The following is a 16835-nucleotide window of genomic DNA, read 5'->3' as shown; positions in this document are numbered from 1 at the left end:
AGTACCACAGCATGGTTACTTCAGATTGAGAATATGTTTTAGCTCCTTCCAATTCAGAGACAGGGTGCCTCTTTCAACACATTACATCCAGGTAAAGAACTACAGAGGGTGTATCCGCTGATTAAGTAACCATTTTCCTAGGCAGTAAGGAATAGTTCAGTAAGTAAAACTTCTGAACTTCTACAGGAACCATCTGGAGCCTGCTAGCATTCTTCATGCTATGAAAACTTACTGTTTCACTGCAAATTCCTCCTTAACATGCTGACATATAAGCTAAAATTGTTGTGTGTTCTACCAACACCGGCAAGTTTCAATCTTGCATCAAAGCAGAATCAATAAGCAAACTTTTTGGTTGTAAACTAACTTAGACTGTACCTCTCTGATTAAGAAATAAAAAATTCCATAAGACTTTCGCTACATGGAAGCATTTCTAAACCTGCAGCACCCAGGAGCCCTGTGTCACCTGGAACTGAAGTCACAGTAAGGTGTTTACTTCATTCAGTACCTCGTGAAGTGGAATCAGGCTGAGTTGCTGTGCGATGACTAACCTCTCCGGGAGAGTAACTATAGACCAGGGAAGAATCACGCTGGCTTTTACTTATCACAGACCTAGTTGGGTCAGGTCACCAAAAATATCTACCCTCTTCCTCCTAGTCTTCTTGCATCCTTTCTCTGCTATTAACCTACTTCTATCTAGAAATAAACACACCAGTTAGGGACACATTGCTTAACACTCATAGTTCTAAATAATATCCCAGCTTATAACACAGAGATCTTCAGGAATGATATCAGGGAAAGCTAGACAGCATTTTAACAAATAACCCTTAAAGAATGGCTTATCAATCATCAAATTTGCTTTAACCATGCTCACATGCCCTGCTCTGTCACAAGAATTCACTAACTCAAAGCACTTAGGTACCTCCAAAAGTAACAGATCTCTCAAAATGTCTAGATGGTGGCATTATGGTACAACAGGCAAAACCAAACACTGAGTTGAACACCCGTAAGCCTAGTTCATTGTTGTATCACCAACAAGAGCAAAGATCGTGCAGCACACTTCAGCTGGTCTGCTTGTGTTAAAAACTAGGAAGTCAAGGAAATAACCAAAAAAATTGCACTTCTCCTGCTTTAAGAGTGTTGCAGTTTGCAAGGTGTATAATGGCCATCAGACATGCTGATTTTGCTTTTCAGAATGACTGAAAATTACCAGAAAGCTCATTTTCTTTCCAAATTAGAATACTAAAATAAAAATCACATCTCAGAAAAATACTCCACAAGAACTTGCTTGCTGATAATAAGTTATTTCGTGACATCCTTTCACTCAATTTCTCCGAAGCCACAGTGTCTAGTTTTGATTTTAGGTCCTACACGTTTACAGTAACCTCCAAGGCACTAATGAATGAAGATTCAGGAAAGTTACCATACCTGTCTCCCAACATTCTCCTGGAAGGCAGCCTGAGGAACAGAGAACAAACATACCAAAACGAGTCAGGTTTGCTTTTTGATAAATACCAGATGATGAATTCAAAACACACAACAATATAAATGACCCATGGCTTTTCTTTTTTAAATAAAGCAAGCTTTGTCAGTAGGACAAGCCCACAGGGCTTTTTTGTTTCTGCGTCTCTATGTTCTGGTGTTCTTAAAGCTGTATGTTGCATGACAGCAGGTTAAGAATGCAAGTTTATTAAACCAGTCACACCCATAAGAGCGCTTTTGAGTAGTGACACAAGGCTTCTCACTGGAATTGAAAGTCAGTACCTGTAGACAACAGAAATTAAGACAGCTCACTTTTGTCTGACTACTTCAACATAATTTGCTAATACTAGGCAAAGTCTGATTCTTTCTCAATTAAAACTTTGGTCAAAAAATATTGAGAATTCAATACTTATTTGAAAGATACATATTTGGAAGCATGCGGAAACACTGAAATCATAAAACCTGAAGACAAAATGCATGTGTATTTCTTGTGTTTTGTGATAAATAAACTCAAAATCTTGCAAAAAGCAACTAATACAACCATAAAGTTAATCTCTCTGCTTGTGTGGTACACAGAATAAAACCTACTGAACTCCCTACTTGCATCTTCTCCTGCTCTCAAAAAAGCCGATTTTGTTGTTGTTCTTTAAAACAATATACAGTTACAAGTACCAGTAAAAACTTCTGTAAATTTGAACTCTTTTCAGAGAGCAGAGATCATCGTTATCTGGACACCTCTCTTAAGGAATGTCACCCTGCCTACAGACCCAGATCTCCAGAAATGGACACCACGGGCCACCTGACAGCTGATATTTCACATACAGGGGTGAAGTCCCAATCTTTACTAAAAATGCCACAAGAACTTTGACAGACAGAGCTTCTGTACTTCCTACATAAATACAGTACGCATGTGGTAATCCACCTGTGAAAACAGAAGGTTATGTTAGCTCACCAGGTATCATACTCTACATAAGGAGCCAGCTCTCCCACAACACAGGTGAAGCAAGCCCTAATGAAGCCAGCGTCTCTCGGTGCATTTCTGAGGTTATGTCTGTTTAGGATAATGACTGCAGTTCCTGTAGACTTGCCCAGGCTAGTTCAGCTCCTGGTAGAAGCGTATCCATCGCAGGACACGTAGCACAGGCTGACTTGAAACCGCTCACCCACCACCTTGGCAGGTTCAGGAGCCCACCGTAGCCTGCTCGCAGCTGCAGCCACGCTGCCAGCAGTGGCCCCAAGCTAACCAGTTTAGGATTGCCCCAGGCAGAACTGCACGGGCTATCCTCTGCAGTGGTGGCAGCGTAGATACACCCTTGGGCAACACAAAGCCGCCTTCCAGAACAGGAACTGTAGCAATGCCCTACGCTCGTTCTTTATTGCGTGCTGTAGCCCAGCTTCTGACACGAGTTTTCTTCACTCCTTACCTCTCTAGCAATATACGCTACCAGCCAGGATTTGCCAGGACATTGTTTCATGTCACCCTGCGTCATTTATTTCTTTTTACTTACATGTTAGCTTTAGATCCCCTTTTATGCTATTGAGACCCTTTTACTCAGCCTAACGAAGTTTCAGCAAAGATGATGCTCTCAACTGTCACATCCAAGGGATTTAATAGTTTAATCACGGCATTACAATTTCTTTTAAAAATGTACTGCTCAGACAAGTGCCTTAATACTAAATTGGTAAGGCCTTTTTTTTTTTTTTTTTTTTTTGAAGAAACAGGTCTCAAACCAGTGAACGTTTTATTCTACCTACAATAAATCTGTAGGCCCGGGACAGAAACATAATATAGCAAATCATTGGAAAAAGATGTATAGGGGCCTACACACAATGTTGCAGCACAACAGCTATTGTACACAGAGATTTCACAGGGTTTGTTTACTTAATATAGGAATTCTAAAATTCCACTGTTATACCACCATTTCATTTTTTAACTTGCTTGGAAAAAACAATCATGAAGATCTAAGAAATAGTCCATAATCTAAATATAACTATATTTGTTGATTATTTCAATTTAATAGCCTTGGAGAAAAAGAATGAGTTTGCTACAGAGTCTCACACTTGTGTTACGAATTTACAACTCCTAAAATTATGAAGAGAAATATGGTACCCAGCAAATTCCTGTATACATAGCTCAGTAGCTAGAAAATGTTCCAGTTGCAGACTAAAACCACAACAGTAACCTGAGTTGGTTGCTTAGTTTGAGGGAGGTTTGTATGCCATGAACCTCTCTAAGCTTCAGCATTGTTGTTGTACATTTTAAAAAACCCAAAACTAAACAAAGAAAATGTGCTAAAAGTGTCCTCTTCTAGAAATATGTTTTCAACCAATCATGGGGAAATGTACAATGAAAACCAAGATATTCAAATAAAAACGAAAGAGCCCTCAAAGGAATGTAAAAACAGAACCCTAGATACTTTAGATTTATATTCGGAAAATTTCACCTCTGATTTAAGAAGGCTTTGTAGACAACACATATTCCATCTGTAACAATTTAAACACATTAGTGTTCTAGGAGAACGGCATCTAACCCCAATTTTATCAACAAAAATGTGACATGGCAAATTATTTTTCCTGTGTCTGAAGCAATATGTTGAACAGAAAAAGGTACAAGGAAAACTATCCCTACAGCATTATTCTGTTAAAGCTTTATTGTTTCACAAAATATTTTTCTTCCTAATACTTAGATTTTCAGTAACTGAAAATTCTACTATTTCAACCATACTTTCAAAGAACTGCAAAATCCTAAAAGATGCCAAATACTTAATTTGTTTTATAAGAATAATTTTTCATTTTTCATACAATCCCCTTCTGGAGATGGAAAAATTGGATGCAAAGATCTTAATTTAAAGACTCCATGATATCAGAACCAAGATGACCAACTAGCCTTGTAACCTGAATACTTTGTTTCCCACAAAAACTGAAAAAATACAACATTCTCTAACTCATTATTTTAAAAACTATCAATCAACCAAGAGGAAAAACCCCTCTCTTTAAGATGTCAGAGCTGAGTGGGGCCCAATCCGAGATCACTTATTCATGCCATTATTCCTTATAATGATTATTCATTAAAGAGTTGCAAAAGTCAGCTCAGAATGCTTTTGGAGCTTCAAAAGAACAGTCTTGTTTTATTCTCTCTAACCTCAGGGTTCAAAATATCTCTATATGCTACCTTATTAGTGCTCTGCATTATAATATATTGCATATTGTAATAGATGGAAAATCTAGTAAAACATGTTATTTAAATGTGTGTTTAACTGTAGTAATGACTGGAAATAATTAGGACTCCCAGGTATTTTTCTTCAAAATTGCAGTAATGCCCGGCAAACACAAAATATTTCTTTGCCTGTCTTTCTAAAATAAGAAAAAAAAAGTTTCAGTACTTTCATAACTATTCATCAAAACAGCAATTTCAAATTTTGACCAGCTCTGAATTAGAATGTATTAATGAAAAAACAATTTGACAGGAGATAACTGAATTGCAGAATGCTCGATAGCTTGGTTTAAAGTAGAAGAGGAAAGTGAGGAGAAAATGTACTGTCTTTTGTACCCATCTGAAATATGGAAGCACAATCTGCGCTAAGCTTATGGCATTGGTAAAGGTGTCTGCTTTAGCACCATATTTCATGGTCAAACTATCAGCTTCTGTTTAAGCGTAGAAACATAATGAAGATTACACACGACAATGAGGTCAAGCCATGAAAGGCAAGCAGTAGTGGCAGTCATGTTAAAAAGAATGCGCCTCTTTATATATATTGCCACTGATTCCTAGGACAACTCCTACAGAGCAAATAAATAATTCACTTTTCACCACCTACACTCAATGTTTTGTGCAGTTCTCAAGAAAGCAAAGCTACCTTTGTTTTCCTCTAAGGATTTTATTTGAGTAAAGTGACTTAAATCAGCCAAGAATAGCAAAGCCTACAGTTTCTAAAATTTAGGAGTTGAAGTCTGGGGGAAAGTAGCATTGCTCATACTCATTAGCTGTACAGTATGCGAAGAATACAATATATCAGTACTCAGCGATCTACAGCATCTTAGCTTCCATGCTTTGGTTTTAACTTATTTAGACAGAGTGATTTGTGATATGACTACACAAGCAACTGACTCACTTCCCCAGCAATTATGCTGCAGCTTCATTCAACAGCTTAAGTTCTCAAGCAGAGGTGTGGCTAGAAAAAATAAGGATGCTATCCAGGTACCCCTGAGAAAGCCTTCTTATGTTATAAATGCATTAGCTTTCAAAATTTCAGTCAAAAAATACGACAGGCCTGTTAATTAATTTACATGTTGCAAAGACTGCCTTTTCTTTAAATTTTTAAAAAATGCATTCACAGTGAAGTTTATTCTTAGTAACAGAGACACAGTTCTTTGACAGACATAGTTTCCTCCTGTGTTTGAGGTAATACAGTTACAGGGTGGGTTTTTTTACATTTGCATAAGAGCATGTTTCATCTCTTGAAAGAGACAACTCGTACTTCCTTTTTTTTTTAAGAAAGCAAGTTCAATATATACAACACACTGACTTAAATTCTCAAAGATAAGATGTCCATTCTTTCTTCTTCTTCTCAAATTCTACAACATCTCTCCATAAATTCCCTTCTCTGAAGAACAATCACTCATTCTTTACAATTCTCAACAGCAGAAGTATTTTCTACAGAAAGGTTCCACAGATATACTTTGGTGTCAGTCCTATTAACCAGGTAACAATATCAGCCTAATGGATTTATAACTTTCTTTTAAAAATTCCCAGTCCTACAGAGTTTTATACAATAATATGTCTGAAGGAGAGATACTATTCTAGAAAATTTCAACATATTGCAATTACAAAGTAAAAGCTGAGGAACAATTAGGAAAGTATAATTTCACTAAACTTGGCAGCTTGGTGACTTGAAAAAGATACAGTGTTTGTATATTATGTATGACCCTTTTGTCTTTGATATTGTGACTAGAAAACGCTAAATAGCCCTTTCTTAAAGATTTTATCTTAACCATCATTACAGCAATACAGAAGATTGTGAACTGTGTCCATAAATCAAGATCTGGATCTCTGGATTATATAATTTAAAAATCTAAATTCACACCATACTTCTAAGGATCTAAAAGAGCACTTTTTTGCTTACAACCCAATATATTGCTTATATACTGTAGTTGTACACAGCTAAGTCTACAAATTATTAAATGAAAACAAACAAAAAATAACAAACATATAAGCTAAAATGTGATAAACTTACAGAAGCGGCTCTTCTGCAGTTAACATCACGATCAAATACTGCAGCAATAACCAATGCACTGAGGAAATAAAATACTGAGTATTAGTACCAAAAACATGAAAAGAAATGTGTCATGCCATCATTTCAACATTTAGATTTCTAAGTTAGTACCAAAAACATGAAAAGAAATGTGTAATGCCACCATTTCAACATTTAGATTTCTAAACAGAACATGCAGCATTTCTTCTAAGGAGCTTACTATTTATAAATACAAGCCTAAACTAAAATTTCAGCTGAAATAAGCATTTTGTTTCTCTAGTTTGCTGTGGACTTCCCACAGCATAAACAGACAACTGCCATCCTACTGTATCAAATCTATTTAAGGAAACATATTTAACTGCATAGAAAGGTTTTCTATTTTAAATATAGCAGGAGTTTAAAACTTGGACATAACTTGTCATCTCTAATATGAGACTCATACAGTGCAATTTTAAATTAAAACTTGGAAATACAGTTTCTCAATAGCCAGATGCACAGCAAGTCTTATGTAAGGCTTAGGCAAAACTAAAAGTTAAGCAACGAAACTTGCAACTATCTCTACAACTACAATCACACAGTTTCTCAATAGCCAGATGCACAGCAAGTCTTATGTAAGGCTTAGGCAAAACTAAAAGTTAAGCAAACTGAAACTTGCAACTATCTCTACAAGAACAATCACATCCTGTAAGTAAAAAAAAAAAAAAAAAAAAATCAGAAAACAATATGGAATCCTTCTAAAAAGTGACCTGCAAGATCAATTGCAAAGCAGTTTTTTAAGAGGTGACCTGTACATACAGAGGCATGATTATATGAAACTATTTCTTTGTGCATGAAGTCTGGTAACCCTGCACAGTTTAATTCTTTCACCTCCAGAGACCTGCTTTTAAAAGATATACTACAGAACAGAAGAGAGAGAATATATCCCAGGACATGAAGTATACAGCTTTAGAAATCCACCTCTAGCATTCAATTAACTTCAGGGACAAATAAACATCACTGCAGGAGAATCATTTAAGCAGAAAATTATTCCTTTCAAACTCTGAAACTCTTCATTACTTTATTGACTCCAGGCAAAACAGGAAATAAATACTGGCTGAAAGGTAAATCCAAGACAGCTTTGCTTTAACATAAAGATATTAATTACACTGATAATATCAAACCTCCCTGGGCAGTGGCTATCAGTTTCCTACAATGACGGATACTGTGTTGTTAAAATCCACTGAAATGCACAGTCACTGTTGCCTCTGTAAGTTCAGTTTATCTCCATTAAGAAAAACAAGAGACAGAAAGCAAGAATGAAATGAAAATAAACCCCAATAAATTGCATTCTTATTGCTACTCGCGTGAGCAGTGCCTCTCTCTGCCATAAAGACATTAGGTGATTATAACACAAATGAAGGTCATCCAAAAAATAGTGATTGGAAGAGCAAGTGTTTAGGAAGCATTCCATTAGGAAGTAGCTTACACAGCAAACTGCTGAAAAAGTGCTGGGTCAAATACACCATCTTCATACCTTGTTTGCTAAGCTTCTTCTCTGGCATACAGAGAAACTTAAAAGTCATTTTAAAAGGACATTTAAGAAGTATATCTTTTTAATGATATAAATAGCTCCCATGAATCTTCTCATTATAAAGGAGAACATTCAAAACTAAGGAACTGGATGAAAAAAGAACCAAATTGCTGCCTGACATTTCCGATTATATGGACTATAAGACAAAACATTATTTTGTCAGTTACACGATATTTCAGTACTCTTCTCTTCCAAGAAAACAAAAAAAACCCCACCCCACCAAAGAAACCCGTCATCAAGCCAGGAAGCTCAGAATCCAGAGCGTTGCCCTTACTGTGTCAACGGTGCCCTGAAGTGTTACAGAGCATTTCATAAGAGCTGTGTTGGGTCAGACCAAAATCCTTCCAAGTCATTGTCTTGTCTCCAACAGTGGCCCAAAGAGGACAAGGAGGGATGAGTGTAAGGGCATACATATTAAATATTAACATACTGATTTGAAAGATTATCCAGTCTTTTCAAACTGGAAATGTTAAAAGACTGTCAATGGAGAATAAATACTGCTCTTTGAATTCCATATTTAGACTTAAAATGTGGTTTATTAAATATAATGGAAAACAGTTTCAGGTTATTATACACAAGAGTTCAGCTTATAATCAGACTGTGCTTTTCCATTTTTTCTTATTCTTCCATTACATTAAGACAAACCTGTATAAGTAAAACCAGCAAAGCAACATACTGTCTGTGTGAGGCCACTCGAGTTATTCAGTGCTGGAACTGAATACCATGTTTAATTAAAACAAAACAACCCTGGAATTTTGTCATTGCTCCCGTAGCCCCATTATATTCATAAATCATACTGTAGTCCCTGTTTCATGCTAATCCTTTTAATAGAATTATTTTAAACTTAACAAACTACACCGAGTATTTCTTCAAGTTAATTCCTATTTGAAAACGCAGGCACAGGCTGCCCTGACACAGGGATCAGCAAGGAAAGCAACATGCCTCAGATGAAACCTGTCTAAGGTGTCTTCACCTGTCTGCTTTGTCGTGGGAGTTTATGTGATACTCCACCAGGATTTCCTAACATAAAGAAACTGTTTATGTCAAACAAAGTGGGATATTTTTTTAAGCTAGTTAAAGAATCATGTCTTGACTTGCCTGAACTGTACCATACCCGACTGCTAACAGGTAGAGCAAAGAATGGCTTTGCAGCTTGCAGTCTCTATGAAACACCTTCTGTAGTTCCTTGAGGTATACTTAGCGTGTGTGCACAACAAGCAGTTAAGTGTACAATAAACACAAATGGACTTTAAAAGAAAGTTGCAATTCTATCAATCAACTAATAATTCTCCTTTTTTTCCCCCCTTCCCCAAGCACTCACTTAACTAGCTTCAGGGACAACTAAAACAACTCAAAGTATGTTAGAGGCTCACTTGCTCAGCCCAGCGTTGATCTCATTGCCTTCCCCCAACAAGGCAGAAAGAATCGGAGAGCAGAGGCCAGTCAGGCGATAGACATCAGAACACAGAAATACCAGGTTACGCTCTCCTTATAAGCACCAGATGTACCAGACAATAAATCTGAATTTCCTTTATCACCTGTAGCAGGCACTTCTAGTCTATACTAGTCACAAGCAGCAAGACGCTTATCCTATTGCTAACCTCTGAGAATTTGCAGCTATTAATGCAAGCATACCACCCTGAAGCTGCGGGAAGAAAAAAAATAAACTCTCAAACCTCTTGCCAATTTGGCATAAAACCAAAATTTCCTTCCTGAGCCCCAAAAAAGGGAAAAGTCTAACTTGTAACAGGACGGAAAGCTCTCCTCCCTACTACACATTAGAGAAGGGAAGGCATAATAATCATCACAAGCAAAACAGTTTTGAACAATCCAGGCAAGATAAAAAAAGGAGGCGAGACCAGAGTCAGACCCAAGTCTGTTGAGAGCTGCTGCTGCAACCAGCCCTTTATGCGCCTCTTCCATCATGCCAGTACCCCAGCTGGAATGGCTACACAGCGAGCTCAATGATGAAAACAGATCTAGGCTCAACTAATTTTTCTTTTTCTGGCTTTTTTTTTAACCAGCAAAGCTCCCCCATTCACCTTCTCACATGCAGCTATCAAGTTGAGTTGACGAGTCAAGCTCAACTGCAGGAGCAACGCAGGTGAAGGAGCAAGCAAGAGAGCCTGCTTCAGCCAGCACTGCTACAGGAAAAAGCCCTTCAGACTACAGTCTCAGGTTTAATTCCTCCTTCCAGGCAAGAAGGTCTGAGGAAAAGAAATGCAGTGCACTTCCGCAGTGCATGCTTTCACAGTCCCTCTATCCCAGCTCACACCGAGCTCTTACACTTTCTGCTAGCCACCCAGAGTCCTACGATCTGCACTGTGTTACTCCAGTCCCCAAGGTTTGGGGTAAAATGATGAAATGTTTAGAATAGGAGTTACAAATCCTGTTACTAAAAGAAAACAAACAAAAAAAAAAAGGCATATGATGCCCCTGCAGGAAATAACTTTACACAAGTGCAAGGCACAGTAGGCACACAACTTTCTTCTGAAGGCAACAATCAAATACATAAAAGAAGAAAGCTATTCTCAATATTTCATCATAGTACAAGATGTAGCTCAAAGCAATGCTTCAGATTTCCCCAATTCTACAGGACAAGCTTGCCCTGGAGCAAGGTACATCATTCATCCATAGCCACACCTTCCTTTTTTTTTCCCCTCTTGAAAAACAGTGCACTGCTGGGAAGACAAAGCTGCCTCCACTCCTCCACTCCACACGCTATTTGTATTGGTATTCTGCTGAACGGGAGATAGCAATTAGATCTTTCTAAATAACGATTCATTTATCGATTACCTACACCACTGAATGACAGATAAATGAAACTACATTCTAACTATGCAACAGTTCCAAATAATTAAGATAGCCAGCAACAATGTAATCACTATAATTGTATAATAGAATAGAAATATGTTTTCCTTTTTATTTTTTGTTTAGGTTTTAAACACAACAGCTCAGCTTCTTAGTGTGCACCTGCCACTTCATAGACAGTAACTTCCACACCCAAGGGGCCAGGAATCAAATTACCAGTATTTTCAAGTTATTAAAATTATGTTTAACTTTCCTCATAAGTGATTCTAAAAAGATAGCGTGCATGTAGAGACTGCGAGAGAAAAAAATCTCAGTCAAGTAGTGCTTTTAGAAAGATACGCTTGAATAGCAGCTTCAGTAGATGCAAGTACTTCCAAACGTCATTAAAGCTGTCCTGCAATAAAAGTGAAGTTTCGTCTACTTTGCCAAGAATTTTCTTTTTGTGGTCCTGTACTTCAAATAGATCTTCCAAGGTTTTAGAAACCAGTTCAACTGGACTTTAAAAAAATAAACAAGTAAATGTGAGTAAGTATATCTTTTTTGAAATACGGATAAAGTACTGACATGTAAGAATAAGAGCAAGTACTATTAGAAATAGTCTCGGGTGAGCATTTCTAATAAGTGTTGCCAATATTTTTTCTTTTTTCTTTTTTTTTTTCTTAAAATAAGAGTGCTAAGGTCAGGAAGGAAAAGGGCTGATTTTTGATCTGCAGCAATCTAAGTTTGTAACTTAATGTTCTGACAATTTCATCACTTAATAACAGAACATTCTTAAGAAAGTAGAGAAGAAACAGCTATCACTGAACGTGAAGACATATTTCATTTAAAACACTGTCACAAATTTTACTAAAAAAATATTTTATGCAGTTTAAGGTGATTTTTCACTAGTCAAAAGCAAAATGTTTATGTCCCTTGACTACAGAAAACAATGTTTTTCCATTATACGATGACGCAACTTTGCAGGCAAGAAAAGAAAAAAAAAACCAAACAAAACCAACCCACCACCAAACTACCCCTCTGCTTTAATTTGTAACTACTGGACCCCAGTCTGAATGGGCTGTGGGGCAGGACTCAGTTTAAGCAGCGTGCTTCTCCCCTGTTTTGGTCCCCAAGTGAGTCTCCCGACAAGATACACTAAACACATGCCAAAGGCCATGACATGAGGTAGGAAGACATGAAGCAGCTCGCTGTTTAACTCAACACCTTCTAGTTAACCACCAGTGCGCTTACTCTGCCACGATGACCACCTTGCCCTTCGAGCCTGAGTGCAGCAACCAGCTACTTATGCTCCAAGGTTGGCGTTATCTGCGTTCCTCCAGCCAGTTTAACAGCAGTGTTAGAGACTGAATGAAGGATGAACCATTTGTAATTTCTATCACCAAGACAAAGCAAACAGTTCAGGACTGCAATAACTCACTACATTTTTTTAAGGAGGTAGTACTTTCCTTTCAGGTCAATGATTTATTATTTTTCTATACAAATCTAATAGTTTCTATTCTCATATAGGCAGATGTTTTTGCTGTGTAATTCAGCTCGCAATGGATATTATATACTTTGTTTCAAGATGCTGAGTTCTGCATTTTTTAAGGGCAGCAACAATTTGCTTGTGGCTAGAAGTATGACTCTTCTTTAAGTAAAACAGTGACACACCTAAGGCTAGATTTAAAAAAAAAAAGCTGTATGTAATTATCAGCTTGCTGACACAATAGGTGAAACTGTGTGTCATACTATATTTGAATATTTTCTTTCACCGTTTCTCTTTGGAGTGGCAATTCTACCTTCAAGAGTTTATTATATTTAGAAAAGGTATGGCCAACGTAACTACAAAGATTTTTAAGTTAAGCCTTAATATAGCGTTAATACTTGCTAAAAGACCGTGCAGCTTTGTTAGAAAACTAAGCGTACACAAACCACAACACCTTACAACTGATCATAAGTAATTTTCAGCTTCCCTCCTGCTGTCCACCCTGTGTTTCTCTCCACTCCACCAACTTATTCCAAACAATTGAAGCTGTTGTAGCTGGCACAGCCACAGTGTTAACTGGTATTACTACCATAGGTAGGAGATACCAATTATTTTCACTTCACATTTTCCTAAAAGCAAAAGAAGAATCTGTTCCAGAACAGTCTGAAAGGTAAAACACAGGAGCTTCTTCAGATTAATTTCAGATTAAAAATAGGAATACAACCCAAGATGTAAACACATGATTATTTCACGGTACAAACACATCGTTAGGTACTTTTCTGCTAAGAATTTCATACTAAGATCTACCATGAACTTGGCTAGAAGAGAATTAAATATAATGCTTCAAAATAAAATATTTCTCTAATAATTTATTATGACAAATATCACTATTTCTAGCATGCTTAACTGAACAAGGTCTTTTCTGGAGCACCGCATTCTCTTTCTGAAAGTCATCCAGAAATAGTGGGTGGCATCATGTTCTAGAGCACAGCTTGGTGTTACCAGACTCCTCTCCTTTAGTATCTATGCTATTGTAGATAAAACATCAAAATAACATGCAACTACTTTATCAGAGACACAAGGCTGACATGTCTTAGAATCTTTTGTCTGCTCTGTTTGTGAAAAAGACATGTCAGCTTAAAAAAAGAAGAAAGAGAACCAGCACTTAACCTTAAGAAATTTGACAGCAGGTTCTTAGATTTTATCAAGGTCTCAAAAAAACCCCAGGAGCAAGTATCAAGCAGGTAAGAGACACTGTCGTGTGACCCTGCATTAAAGGACCAGCACTGCAAAGTGAGGATACAAGGATGAAGAACAGCAGAGACCAGCCAGGGCACAGTGCACAGTGCACCAGGATCAAGAAATAAAAATGGATATGTAGGGTTTACAGACTGTCCCAAAGAACTTTAAAAGCAGGTTTTAAAGAAGAAAGAAAAGTGACATATTCCTTGGGAGCCTGTTGAGCTAAGTAAGTAATCCTGTGTTTCCAAACCAGGCCTTTTGGATGAGATCAAAATAGTTCTGTCAGCAATCTGGAAGCAAGGCAGCCCCGAGAAATTGAACCAGATATCCAGGACCACAAATCACTGGACAGCCCAAACTTTTTTTTTTTTTTTAAAAGATAATACTGAAATACTAATGACCAGAACTCCTCTGATGGATACAAAGCTGCCTGAATTTCTGCTATCAATGATTGCACTAAGAGTGTGCCAAGAAACTGTTAGAAGCTACTTCTTGTTGTTTGCAGTGCAATCACCCACTAAAGATGCCTTCGAATGTCAGCCAGTGTGCTGCTAACAAAAAGACTAAATGCTAAAAAGAGAATTCCACAAACAAATAGGAGGAAAAGCATGACACAAAAGAAAAAAAAAGAAAAATAAAAATATCTAATTTTAAATGTCTTACAGACAGAGCGTTAGACTCCTAGATTAACTTCTAGAAGATAGAAAATTAGACTATTCAATTAATTTCTAGCTACTTACTAATTTTGAATAGGTTTTAAAAATTACCTGTAAAAGGCTGTTTCTTATTGCCACAACTTACCTTGAAATCTGATTAATAAAAGGTATCAGTTCTGCAGGATCATAAGCACGAGCAAAGGCCCAGCACACATAGCACGCTGCATCTCTCACGTTGGAACCCACGCTGCATGCCCCTCTCTTCTCGTCATATGTCAGCGCTTTCAAAATGACAGGAACAACTATTATATTAAAAAAATGTAAAAAGCAACTATTAGGACCATACAGTGAGCCAAAAAAAAAAAAAAAAAGTATGAGCATTCAGTGATCATTAGAGAAAAGACACGGTGGAGTTGTGTGTTCTGAAAAAAAGAAAGCACGGCTCTTAACACGTGCTATTTCCAAAGCTGATTAGAAAGAAGAGTTGGTTTTTTTAATAAATTATTTTGTTTCTTTGTCAGTACAAGTTTATTTTTTATTTCCTTCGCATATAATCCAATAAGGATTAAGGTAAGTGGGTTACATAAGAAGTAACACTGACATAATTTATTATTCAGTGATACATGTTCAGAAGTCAAAGTAAATTTAAAGTGCAAAATTTTAAAGTATCCACTTTTTAAAGTACTGGACGTTAAATATTACAGCAGCATCTATCACAAGAAAAAATATTTCTTAGAAATACAGTATTGTAACTACCATAAATTCAAAGAAGCAGTATCCATCTATAAGCAGGCAACATTTATCATGGTAGAAGTCCTAATACGACAAACTATTCTTAATTTACAGTACTTGTGAATCATCAATGTATCAATCGTGAAAGGGACTTAACTACACTTTCTGCATAATCTTAAAACAAAATTACATGCAATAATCAAGTAAGCTGTAGTATTTTATTCCCTATAGAGCAGTTATTTTGAGCAACTGCAATGCAGTGGTTTAAGCTTGAGCCTATCAGCACCGCCAAAATGCAATATGGATAAAACTGCAATGTAACAGAGAAATGCAAACAGCTGGGCTTTACCCCCGTTTCTGCCTAGACAGCCAAAACAACAGTGACAACTACATGCCTCTTCACCAGCACAGAGTGATCTAATGCAAGCCCAGAAGCCTCTGATGATGGATAACAGTATACAAAAAAAAACCAAAAACAAACAAAAAAAAAAACCAAACAGCTTAATGTCTTATTTTCTCCTATCAGTCATGTTAATTATATTGTTTTCACCAACGTATCAGTTTATGTTAGACACTGAGGAAATACGATGGAGATATCTGCATCCCAAACAGCAATATGGAATCACGCACTGCACTTCTCGTACTCACAATGCACTGGAATGGATTCTGAAGCCCAGACTGGAAAATGCTGTCTCCTGAGGCCCAGAGAGAGAGTCAAGACAAAAGCAGCTGATAGCCATTCTGGGAAGGTGCCTTTTATTTCTCTATCACTCTTACTGGGGATGGTGAGGACAGGAAGGGACAATAAAACATAGGACAACATTTAACAGAAACTAAACTATACTCCAGGCTATTAATGTCACACTTGATGAATCCAACTGGTCACAGGAACTGGAAAAAATCAGCAGCAGGAACGCACTGCTTCTCTGAATGGAAATCATATACTGTGTATTCTTGAGAATATTCTTTCTCCTTACTAACCTAGAAAATCATCCTGAACTGACAGTGTCAGGATGTTTTTAAAGACATATATACTCCAGAACACAGAGCTTCATTCTGGGAGAAGAGTGGTGTTACCCGTGTTCATGAAACAAATCACGATCTGAAAATCAACGGATACAACACCCATCCTATCCACGGCAGCTCGTAGAAACGCATGTATGAAGCATTGTCTCCTGATTCAATGGACAACCTGAGAAAGTTCAGATTGAGTATGTTTGAGCCAATAAAGCTCTAAAAGCCAGAGCCCACAATATAACATGTGCCACATTGTATTGAGGGAGCTCCAGAGGAAATGCTGCTGCAGAGCATGAGCCCAGGCTGAGCGCTGGAACCGCGTAACACCGCCGCAATGGGACAGCAGTAGAACACAGCTCCTTGTCTTTTTTTTTTTTTTAATCATATTGGGGAAAACAGAAAAAGCAGAGTAGTAAAACAGAAGTAAAGGCAAATGAAGATCCCAGAATCTTATCACAAAGGCCTTATAACACAGGTACTGTTACAAGGAAGTAACAAAAATAAACTTGGGAAAACAAGTAGATGAAGAATTTCACTTTCACGCCTATATTCCCATCCAAACTGCAAGAAGTCAAGGATGTTTTTCTACAGATAAGAGAGCTTCCACAAAC

At 37.3% G+C, this 16835-nt stretch overlaps 1 protein-coding gene across 1 annotated transcript in view; it reads right to left on the bottom strand.

Moving 5' to 3' along the window:
- TBCD (tubulin folding cofactor D) overlaps window positions 1-16835 on the bottom strand; it is a 115030-nt gene that overhangs the window by 47112 nt on the left and 51083 nt on the right. Inside the window, exons 14-16 of the mRNA XM_010082008.1 lie at window positions 14621-14777; window positions 6714-6771; window positions 1426-1455 (exon numbers count right to left, since the gene is read on the bottom strand). Of these exons, the coding sequence (XP_010080310.1) occupies window positions 1426-1455; window positions 6714-6771; window positions 14621-14777 (245 nt within the window). The remainder of the gene's footprint in view (window positions 1-1425; window positions 1456-6713; window positions 6772-14620; window positions 14778-16835) is intronic.

The sequence above is a fragment of the Pterocles gutturalis genome, unplaced genomic scaffold, assembly GCF_000699245.1.
Source record: "Pterocles gutturalis isolate BGI_N339 unplaced genomic scaffold, ASM69924v1 scaffold9354, whole genome shotgun sequence".
NCBI lineage: Eukaryota > Metazoa > Chordata > Aves > Pterocliformes > Pteroclidae > Pterocles > Pterocles gutturalis.
The sequence above is the reverse complement of the archived record's forward strand: the minus strand, read 5'-3'. Positions and strand labels throughout refer to the sequence as shown.